Source organism: Dipteris shenzhenensis, chromosome 27 (genome assembly GCF_047967505.1).
Source record: "Dipteris shenzhenensis isolate YYH24624 ecotype China chromosome 27, Dip_SZ_1.0, whole genome shotgun sequence".
NCBI lineage: Eukaryota > Viridiplantae > Streptophyta > Polypodiopsida > Gleicheniales > Dipteridaceae > Dipteris > Dipteris shenzhenensis.
The window spans coordinates 50,573,880-50,585,711 of NC_141622.1; the positions used below are offsets into that span (position 1 = coordinate 50,573,880).

General features: G+C 41.9%; 1 protein-coding gene and 1 pseudogene across 1 annotated transcript; both read right to left on the bottom strand.

Annotated features, from left to right (window-relative positions):
* Window positions 1–950: 950 nt before the first annotated feature.
* Window positions 951–3,193, bottom strand: LOC147884453 (uncharacterized). The gene has a single exon (XM_087398624.1). It carries the CDS (start codon window positions 3,082–3,084, stop codon window positions 1,021–1,023), a length of 2,064 nt encoding a protein of 687 aa, XP_087254750.1. The 5' UTR covers window positions 3,085–3,193; the 3' UTR covers window positions 951–1,020.
* A 7,286-nt stretch (window positions 3,194–10,479) lies between these two features.
* On the bottom strand, window positions 10,480–11,178 carry LOC147884454 (uncharacterized; annotated as a pseudogene).
* Between the last annotated feature and the right edge of the window lie 654 nt (window positions 11,179–11,832).

An 11,832-nucleotide genomic window follows, 5' to 3' on the forward strand; every position in this document is an offset into this window, starting at 1 on the left:
CTCTTCCCTCTCTCACTGCTGCATGGGAAATGTCCAAAATGCCAACATCAATTAAGCTTAAATGCCCTCTTATCCCTTTACCCACTCCTTATCTAAAAACTCATTTCAACCAGGTTGGTCGCTCCCAGCCAGGCAAGGGAATTTTCACTCCGGAGTCTCCAATCAACTAGCACAAGGGTAACCACCGGGCTCTTTAAAAAAGTCCTTGCATGTGTATGATCAGTTTAATTTACTAAAAAAGTCCTTGCATGTGAGGCCCTTTAAAAAAAAAAGACTTTGGCTTTTCTGAATCCACAGCAGGAGGGCCCTTACAGCATGACTACATGAATGTGGCAATTCTTAAGCCCCAACATAAGACAACAAAGGAGATAAGGAATCAAAACCTTGCAAAAATGGTGGCAACCAACCAAGCAGGCTGCCAAGTGCACCTATTATAAGCTACCACCAAACGTCCTACAACAAGTAGCAAAACATATACCACTAATACATCATACTTTTACCACTGATGCATGACAATGCATATTTAGAACTTTTGTCTCACTCATCTTCCATATAATGTAAACGATGTCACAGCATGTTAGTACTTTCAGAGTTCTCATTTATTACTTCCCATGCAGAATTGATTGTAATGTGCATTCAATATTCAATCACATGAAGGCAATGAAATTGACAATTAAATCGCAACACACAATCTTTTGATGGTTGGCAACTAACCAAAGAATGCTGCCAAGTGCACCTATTAGGCCCATTTCCTAAGCTACTGGCAAAGTCCCTAAAACCTAAGTAGAAAAAACCATACAAGGAATGCCCTAAATCAGCATAAGAGTTTGCAACTAACACAAATCAATTAATGGAGACTTGTGTTTTCAGTGTTCACACACAGTATATACGACTCTTTAAGAAAGCACTCAGCCGCATTAGTATCAAAAAGCATCCATTCCAAAGTGGGATTTTAAGGAGACCTGGAACCACGTCTGGATGATAACTCACAAAATACACTTTGGAAAATGAATGGCCTTGTCATTCAACATACAGCAAACCTTCAGATTCCATGGCTTGAACCAACAGAGCAATTGTTCTATACTTTTTTGGAGTCAGTCCACCATCCAAAGCAATAGCATCAAGTTGAGCACGTCTTAACTTCTTCAATTGCGCTTGAGACAATCTCAAAGGCCCTGAACTTGAACGATGGGGAGGTGGGTATTCCAAAAGTCCTACATCCTGGGAGTGCTCAAGCTCCCGTCTTTTTGTCATCTCTAACAAGACATTGTGGGCATCTTGGCCTACCTTGCGAGGTCCCAACGCATCTACGAAAGATCTCACATGCAGCTGATGGGCTAAAGTCCCATAGTAGGCTCCACCCCTGAGTTCGCAAAGGTTCTGCGGCTTGGGCACTGCTTCCCTGCTTTCCAGGCATACAAATACAAAGTGTAATTCCAGCTGGCCTGCCTTTACCAAATCCACAACAGAAGGAATCCACTCCTGTATCACTGCGACATTCATGAATGCATCCTCTGAATGTCTGTGTTTTTCTTCATTGGTTGTGAATTGCAAACCGATGAAGTGAAGCTGGTTAAACATATCGCGGTACACTATTATCCCATCTACATATCCAAAGTTGTATCGATCTGGTATGTAGATATACCCTAAGCCACACCTCAGTCTGTGGAAAGACATTTTGGGGACACGTGAAAAATATTGAGCAGCAAGTTCACTGATACTCAAGCCATCACCAATGTCTATTCCCATTTTGGATACTACATCTGTGCACAACCGTTCACACAACCAGCCAGTCTCAGCCCAATTGACAACTGGCTGCCGTAAGACAAGCTTGCAGTAAGGCACCCATGCACCAGCTCTCTCAGTTTTGTCAATCGCATATTCCAAATTACGGAAGGCATCGATGTATATAGACTCAACAAAAGGTGAGCTGAATGCTTGTTGGTCAAGTGCGTAGCGGGGAGCGGCAGCCACCATATCCTCGAAGTGACGGCATGGCTTGCTGATTTTTAGGTCTTTGAGAGAGTTTCTGATGCCACGGATGGGGGGAGAGTCTGCAAAGGCAAAAAGTACAGCATCCCAATCTTCCTTATCTTGCAGCAAGCTTGCAACTTCCGCAGCTATCATATTCTTTGGAATGACATTTTCCATGCCCTCAGCCTCGAGGGCTGCTGATTCCTTCTTTGAAGCAACCTCTTTACAGGAGTCATCCAAGATCTGTAAAAACCAAGGATAATTGCCTGCATAGTATTTAACGTCAGCCCGGCGATGTGGACATTGCTGCACGACAGCACCAAGAGCTGTAATGCTCATGTAAGTCTGAAGGGCCAGGTCATCAAACCCTTCGTCACATTCCACCCTACTTATCTCGTCAGATGGATTCTTAACCTCGCTTTCCACCTCATATGCCTTGGGCGTGAGACCCCATAAGGTCTTGCATCCAAGAAGAAACCCCTCCAACTTCCTCATTGCTTCCGAGCGTGCCGGTGCCTGTCCATCGCCACGGATTTCACCATACCATGTATTCAGATCCAAAGACTGGGCACCATCTAAGATGAAAGAGAAATCCTCCTTATGGATTCTCGTCCTTGCATCGAAGAAACCTTTCAATTCCTCCAACGTTGCAATTTCTTGAAGTTCCTTCACCACATCTTCCTCCTGAGCGTATGTGAAGAGCAGTGCTTCCACCATGGACCGAAGCAAGTCTCTCTGTATGGAACTCCCATCCCAGATACAAACGAGGCGAGAACTCTGTGGTAGAATTGCATACAGAGCGCAGGCAAGAGCCCTGAGGCGGACACTCTTTCCAACCCCTTTGCCTCCCACTACTAAAACAGAATCGCCAGAGGGTACGTCAGACCACAGTGTTCTCAAATCAGCAAGATCTTTGATGCCCACCATCTTCAGATTTGCAACGGGTCGCTTGGTCGGCCATCCGATCCCTGGGTAAGGAAGGGTGGTTACCTTGGTAGGATCCTCAAGGTCCGCGAGATTGAGAGCTCGTATGCTGGCCCACGTCTCCAGGGGAGATGGGTTTCCTGGCCCCCGCTTCCGTTTTACACGTTCCCCGGGTATAATCTTCATCTTCTTCACCTCTAAAACCTTCACCTTCACCTTCGCAGGGGGAAAGCTTCTCAAGAATAGCTCAGTCCGAAAAGGATAGGTATTAAAAGATGGTAATTACAAAATTTTGCAATCCCGCCAAAACTTTGAGGAGAGAGAGGACAAAATTTCTGATCTAAGAAGAAGGGAGGCCTTGGGATCCCTAACCTTTGTGAGCTATCTGAAAGAATGGCTGCTAAATGGGTCATCCGAAGTCTTCTCTCCCCTAGGCACAACATGGACTTTAGACTTAAGGACTGCCCTACTTGGAAAAATTTGGACACTATCCCCCTCATCTGTAGCCCTCTCAAAATCATTCCGAAAGGCTCCCAGTTGGTGAAGGGGATTTGGAACTCTTGGAACAAGTTCAAAGAGCAACTTATCCTCAAAAGATACTCCAATCATATTTGCTCATGGGCTCACTTGGACTCTGTTTGGTTCAGCACTCAACTTCAGAACTTCTTCTCTGGAGATCCCAAGCTGGCTCAAATGGAGGAGAACCTAGTCAAACAAGAAGAAATCCTCGTAGCCCTGTCACTACTCAAAATCAGATCTTAAACTTGTTGTAGACTGTGCTAGCAAAATCCTCTTTAGAGGAGAGACAGTAGCACCTCCCTTTTGAATAGGACTTTCCTTTGGTAATCCCCCCAACATGTTGGGGGTGTTGACTCTGCCTCCGGGCAGCACTGTAATCTTTCTCTTTTCTCCCAATTTAATATAATCGCAGCTTTTCGAAAAAAAAAAAATTCTGATCTAAGGACCTTGGGATTGCCATCAAACTAGCGTGATCCCACGTAGGATGGATGTGCCATGTGGGGAGGAAGCCATCATTAACATCATGTTGAGAATACATGCAAGACGAAGGCCCTTCGCGGTGAGAAGCTTTTAAGAGCCAAGAGGTAGAGGGAGAAGCTAGACCATCAGCACTAAGGGGTTTTGGTGAGTATCCCCAACCCCCTAGTTGAGAAGAAGGGGGTGGATAATCAAAGCTCAAGAATTGGGCAGATGCAAGGACAGTCCCAAAAAATATGATACATGGATTCAAGCTTACGATGACAAAAGGGTAGTAAGGCAAAATATCGATCCATTTAGAAAGTATTTCCTTTCCACGCAAGTTGTACTATACAATTCTTCAAAGGAAGAAGATGAGTGAATTCTACTTGGTGGCTGACCACACTCTTTTGACCCTCATTAACAAAACCTTGTTAGAATCAAATGGGGTGAATATATGCCACCTTTCTTACATACGATTAACCACAATAATTGAGCACAAGCGAGCCCAGTCCTTACACTTTAGCATCTCAAGGGGCTTGCCCTTGCAATCAGACCAACCCTCAAGCCCAATTGCTTGTAGCAATGTGTTAGAAGTGGACTAACTGCGCTTGACCTTTAAGGGCACGATCATGCATGGCCCCTACTTCTTCTAGGCATCACATTCACACCAAAAGTTAGCTCTAGCTTGGGTTGTAGGCAATAGATTTCTCCCATTGGCTCCAATATGTTACCACAACAGTTCTTCCAATGAGCTAGTTTACATCTAGCAAGATTTGAATTCCTAAAAAAACGTACAAACTATTCTAATTGGATGCTTTAAAATATTATTTCATGTACTTCCACCCACTAATGTGAACACCTCCAATAGAGCTCTCCCATATTAGTGAAACTTTCGCCATATACACAACATCTGGCATGTAGTAGGTAAGGTTAGGCAGCTACAATTACACGGCATCCAAAATCTTACAAGCAAGCCCACACAAACACACGCATGAGCAAGCAAACTCGCACACAAAATACACACATTCAACTTATACTTTATGACTTGTGGGGAGCTCAGCCAATGTGCTTACCACTAAGGCCTTGCCTACCTAAGCTACGGACAAGCAAATGGACATGTAGAGAACACACTCGCTCTCTCTTGCTTTGGCACCTCCCAAGATGCATGCCTTCCATTCATCATCACGCCAAGCCCTATGACCAGGGCAGATCCATGCAAACCCACTCACCTCAGGATGAGGATGAAGGCCTGAAGATGATCTCTCCCTTGAAGCCCCCTGTCTCAGTCCACCAGGTCTCAACATGCAAGTCATATGCTAAAGCTCTACGTAAGGAAAGCAACAAGGACTCCAATATCCTATTGGAGAAAGCTTGTAACAAGGTCTTCTCACAGGCACACCACAATACTGAAGTCACTACTGAGCGAAAGGTGTTTCGAGCTACTGTCAACATTGACAAACAAGAAATCTGTCTCGAGAATTTAGTAAGCTCAAAAATCATAGCATTTCCATGTTCTTCATGTCTAAACCTCCAACTAACTTTGAATTTCGAAGATGGCTCCAACATGACTGGGCAATCTCCAATTCCTTTTACTTTAGGGGAGGCCTTGTGTTTCCATGGTCGAGTGGCTTCTCTCCAAACAATGCACTCAAATCAACATGTCCGGTGTATGTCACGCTTTAGGTTACCTAGTCTATTTGGAATCATAGCTAGTTAAGATTGTAGGAGCTTTGGGCAAAGTATTTTTCTATGCTCCTAAGTAATCTTTTGGGGAAGAAGCTCGAAAAGGATCTAGATATTGTGGGATAGAACTCAAAGGTTTTAGAGGCCATGGAAGTTCAAGATGACACAGGAATGGTTTTTAACATTAATCTACAATTCGGGGGTTTTTTTCCTTCTTGACACTGCTACATTTGTAAGTAGGTTGGCCACTATGCAAAAATGTCCCCAGCCAAGCCTAAGGATGAGAGCAAGGGGAAGGAAGTAGAACCCACTCAAGCACCCAAGAAGAACACACTATTGAGAAGAGAAAGTTGACTTGGAGAAAGCTCCTATTGAGAGGACCACTAAAGACAAAGGCAACACAGCTATCCAAGAAACCATGGAGGTTGACCCTAGTAATCCCTAGTTCTATCTCAAAGGCCTCTACATCAAAGTCTGCAACCCCTTCTATTGTCTCAAAGACCTCTTTGTCAAAGTATGCAACCGACATGCAAGTTGACAAAGCTCCCCTTAAAAGAAATCGGGACCTAACAATCAACAAAGAGAATTCCTCCCCAACATGCCAAACATGCAAAACAAGATAGAGGAAAGCCTTCTCTCAAACATCAAGCTAGAGAAAAAAAGGAAACCCATTTGAGGTCCTGCCTAGCCTTTACCCTGAGTCAACCCCTGCCAAAAGCCATGAAAAGTCTATAGGTCAAAATGGTATCATGGAACGTCAGAGGCTAGGGTACACGGCGCAAGCACACCCTCGCTAAAAGGACGTTAATTGAACACAAGCTCCACTTCCTTCTGTTATAGGAAACCAAAACCTTAGTCAATATGGAGCACGGCATCAACAATTGCTCAGTTATTGCATGCAATCTTTCTCCACGTCATGGTGAGCTACCCATCATAGCCAACAATAAAGTGAATGTCCTAAGTAGCCTCTCAAATACAGAGGGCCATGAAATGATACCACTAGTAGAATATTGAGGGCACAAGTTTCAAGTCATAAATGTATATGCCCCCCACTCTCCATTGGCACGGGCCATGTTATGAAATTTCATTAACTACAACATCATGGGCTTCCCATGCATCCTTGGTGGAGAATTTAATGTGACTAAAGACCTCACTAGGGACAATTCTCATTTAAGATATGAAATGGAACCTGAGAAAGAGGCAGCCTAGAACTACATGGCACACTTGCTCCAGCTTTTGGATGTAGGCTTGTGTGAATGGGGCTCAGGCACCCACACATGGACTAACAAGCATAGAGATAATTCCTAGCACTTTGCCAAGGTAGATTGATTTTACATATCTCACCAAAGAGCATGGATCTAGACTGAGGCTCTGAGTTAAATGGCATGTTTGAGGTGGCATCTTTTGATGACATTCCTATCATTATGAACCTAGTGTGTAACTTTCTCCCTTCTCAGGGTAGTGGCCCACTAGGATTTAAACTCAATTGTTGTCTACACTACTTTGACAAAGACTTTGTGACTATCCTACAGGCTAAAATAGACATTGTTGACACCCAAGACCTAATCAAGATGTGGGATCTAATCATAGCCATAGAAGACGAAAAAGTGCAAGCTACAAGAGAAGTCATTGGCGAGTAGACACAACAATGAGAAGAAATCACTACTAGATGCCAAAGAAGCTAGCCTTTTGAGCCTAGTAGAACAACCCAATGATCCCATTATGCAAAGGCTACTTACTGAAGAAGCAAAGAATGTGGAAGATATGGAGATCAAAGAGGCAGAAGGAGCTTGATTACATTCCCATACCACTTGGTTGGCCCGAGGGGATGCCCCATCCCAATATTTTTTTAGAGCAGTAAGGGACAAACACACCCATGATATTATCTATGAAGTAATAGATTCCAATGTAACCACCCATAGGAAATGGGGTGGAATACAAGGGGCATTCAAGGCCCACTTCTCTACCACACTAGATAATGCCACCCATAGAGGTGCAAGGAACTTGACAGGCATTAGGAGAAAAGGGAACTCATTTTGGGGACCTATAAGAAATTCACTACTTTTCTATTTTTCTTTCTCCCAAAATACAAGAAAAGTCATAAAATACATATATGTACTAACAAAATGGCAGTTTAGGACTGTAAACATGTCAGTTTAGGAGAGAATAAAGATATTCTCACATACCCAAAGAGATTTTGCATTTCGTGCACTTATGGGATCCTCTCTTCACAAAAGATTCCACAACCACCTAGACGACATGTTAGCGCATTCATAAAGAACTTATAACTAATCTCACCGATTCCTTGTTTTTAATATTGGAGTTCTTACCATCATCCTCAACACTTGGTTTTATAAAAAGATGATAAGATTGAGAAGCAACCAGACACTGCTACTATAAAAAAATGGCCGCAAGCAACCATGGCTTCAAAGAAGAATCAAGCAAGAAGCGGCACCACCATCTCCATATCGATTTACAAGAACAGTATGCACCAATGCAAAAATGACGAAAGGGTCTGCAAGTAAGTGCCATCCAAAGAGACAACATGAGAAAAGAAGGCCTACAACATATTGATTTATGATGTGATGGAGGCATTTATTCAAAATGTCTAGTCAGAAACTCTATCCCTCCATTTTCCAATCCAACAACACTGCTGAAGTTTATGGGTGACGGAAATAACAAACTCTATGGATAGATTTCAGCTTAATATTCCATTGCAGGAGTGTAAAAACGTTCTATGAGCAAGAGAGGATGGATAGAATGCAAGAGATAGTAATTCAAGTGAACTTGAAAGAGCAACTACAAAAAGAGGTTGAAGAGCATATTGGGAGATAGACTTAGAAGCAAGAGAATTATAAACATTGTAGAATTGAAGGCTGGCACCGGAGGATGCAAACAAAGAATTCAAGAAGCAAGGTAAGTTTAAATTTATGTATTGTGTTTTGAAACCAAAGTGCCAAACAAATGGTTAACTTCAATCAATATGAATAGCAATTGAGATGAGAAATGATATTGTTACTGTTCTTGTTGTTGGAAAATATTGGAGCTTGTAAAAGAGAATATTGATCCTACTCCCAATCTTCTCCTAGTAAAACAATTGAAGGGATTAGTGTCGAGCAATATTGCAAAGAGTATGATTGAGGAAAAGAAATTCAAAACAATTAGACGCAATGTTGTGCAATTTATATCCAACAATAAAGTCAATGTGAATACAATTCAAGAGACACTTAATGTTAATGGAGTGAGTAGAGAAGGCTATGCTTCCATTTATAAAGTTGTATCCTCAACTCTCAAAGATCAAAGGATTAAATGTGTGCTATTGCCCAATCTAGCAACAATGTGGAGAATGACAAGACTACTCAATCAAGAAATAGATAATTACATTGGACAATATTTACATATTGTAGGGATGTATGACAGTGGGAAGGGAAGCACTCTATATAATCCTTGAAATAATTTTTTTATAGATCTTGAACAAGTACAAAGAAGAATGGTTGAGTTTTATGGTGTGTCAGTTGAGGAGTGCAAAGGCATTTTAAAATTTCTTATTAAGATGGATGAATGTGAGATTGTCAAGGAAAAGAATATGGAACAAGTAACTATCACCTTGATGAATCAAGCACTTAATCCATCAATTACTAAAGCAAGTTCAAAGTACTTTAGTGTGCAATCAGAAAAGCACATTTGATGATTAAGTTCATTTGAGGTACACAAACACTTTAGATCATGATTGATTTTTTTAATGCTCCGAAACACTATAGATTCATAATTGAGATATCAATGTTTGGTTTTTAATATATGTCACAAAGTTGCCTTCTCTGATGATAGGTGAAGATAAAGGATCACAAAACTCTAGCTTGGGTATTTCATCATACAGAAATACCTACAATTATCAAGAGTCAAGTCCAAGGACAACATCTTCATGTCCAACGCAAAGGTGATTTCTAGGTAGAGTGGCATATGGTAGGTGAGCTTAAAACCCTCAAGAGTATGTTTAACATAGGTAAAGGAGGGAATTCAAAGTCTCCTTGCCTTTATTGTAAAGATCCAGCACATGTAATGGATCCTAAATGGTGGAAGAGAGCACCTAACAAAGATAAGACAGATCCTAATTTTAAGGCTATTCTTGACATCCCATTGTGCAATGTACACATCTACACATGCAAGCATGCCTTATGTTAGATTATTGAAAAGTTAGTATTTTTGTATATTCGATTTTCTTGGAAACTTCGTGCTAAGATTTGCTTGTATTTTTGTATATTGGATTTGCATGATGTGTTGGTGCACTTGGCTCTACATGGTGCTCTTTTGTACTTTCTCTAGAAGGGCCAGTAAAGCTATCTCTCAGTACCTTATAAGCTTATGCTTGCGATAACCCTCCAAATTGAGGGGACTCTTGACACCAAAAGAAAGTGCATATGCAATATATGACAAGAAATATGAAGCTCTTGAGCACTGTTTTCCACTAAAATACCCAAAAATATTTAAGGCAGAAGATTTCTATATCAAAATGACCTTATCCTTCTGCCATGTAATTGGATGGACACCCAAAGCTTGGGACAAACACTCAAAAAAATAAACAAGGGCACCTCCATTGTTGCTCCGCTATCTCTGAAAAATTAATATATTTGCACTAGATAAATCTTTGATATAATGTGAAAGGCTTGATAGTTTACCAAAGCCTCCAACTCTACTTCCACTTGATCTGAGAAGGAATGTATCATCTTCAATGAACAACTACCATGTGCAACTCAGAGTTAGATAACAAAAAAACCATCAAAATTAAACCAGGGCATTGAAATGTAAATTCATTCAAGAGATTGTATCATTACCTTCATGTTCTCATCTTCTACAAGTAGATCATCCCGTATACGTTGTTTTCTCTTATGAACAATTGCATGGAAATTCAATAATTCATCCTTAGCCAAAATATGCTTTCAGGTTTCCATCTGCAGCCCAGGCAACACTCGTTACATAGTCATCTTCTTCGTTTGTCTGCATTAATTGGCTAATCGCGCCAGACTCTGCATCCCAAAGATATACAGTTGTCCCTAAAGCAACTGCCAGAACATTGTTGCAACTCCAATCCAGCAGATTCAAGTAGTAGTCATCCACCAACTCTGGGGCATCGAGAATCCTTTCTGGTGACTACAGAGTCCAAAAACAAACGAAACACTTGCATTTAGGAAGAAAACTGTTGAAATGAGGCTGCAACTTCACAGGATAAAACTGAGGGAGTCAACTCTACCTGAGGAATATGACGGTAAACCCTTCGTGCCAAAGAGCTCTCCAACCAGTAAGCTGAGTACAATTGCTGCAGGGCAGTCTCACCAGTTACAGGCGTAATGCTCTCCTTTTTCTTGAAAGCCAATATTTTCTTTCTATCCAGAAAGTTCCGATCACGCAGAAAATTTTCTGCAAGCTTCCCTTCCGGAAGAGATGGAAGTGAGCAATTTCAAAGTCCATTGCACTGCGATTAGGAATGAACCTGTCCCCCTGCTCGGCCAACTGAGACGGATTAACTAAAATGGACAGTAATAATTACAAAGGAAAACGAAAGCATGCTAATACCTCGGACGACAGAAAGGAAATAGAGAAATCGAATCACCTGAATTCCATTTTAAGGGGCTGTCTTACGGCGTGGAGGGATGATGTGCAACGGAAATGCCGGTAAGAGCCGTCGCTTTGTCGTTCCTGAACCCCTCCTTTGTGGTACCGTGGCTAGCATAGGTCCTGCATCAGGTCGCACTGATTATTGTGATGTTGCTTCTTGACTATTGTGATTAGACGCTTCCTTGTACTCTTGACAATATGCTTTAAATTTTTGAAAATGTACGTGCGCGGAGGTGAAAATCAAGGATGAAACAAGGTAGAATACACACTGTAAACGTTCAGTGTGAGGAGTTTCAAACAATCCTTAAACGGAAGTTTTCGCAAAATGGTGAGAAAAGGCATGGAAAACGAAGAACGAAGCAAAATGAGGACAGGTTCGGCAAAGCAAAAACAAAGAAAGCGGCAAACTGACGAAAGGTTCGGAAAAGCTTCTTGAAAGTGGAGGAAAACGAAGGACGCAGGACGAGAATGTCGGAAAACCTGGAAAGGCAGAGGGAAACAGTTTGGGAAAATCTTGAAAGCAGAAAAAGGATGAGCAGAGAAGTGAGATACGTACCTGAGAGAGCAGGATATGGAGGATTAGGGTTAGGAAGGGATGTGCAGGCGAGGAAGAAGATGGAATGGAGAAGATGAAGAAGAAGAAGCAGCAGCCAGCAGCAT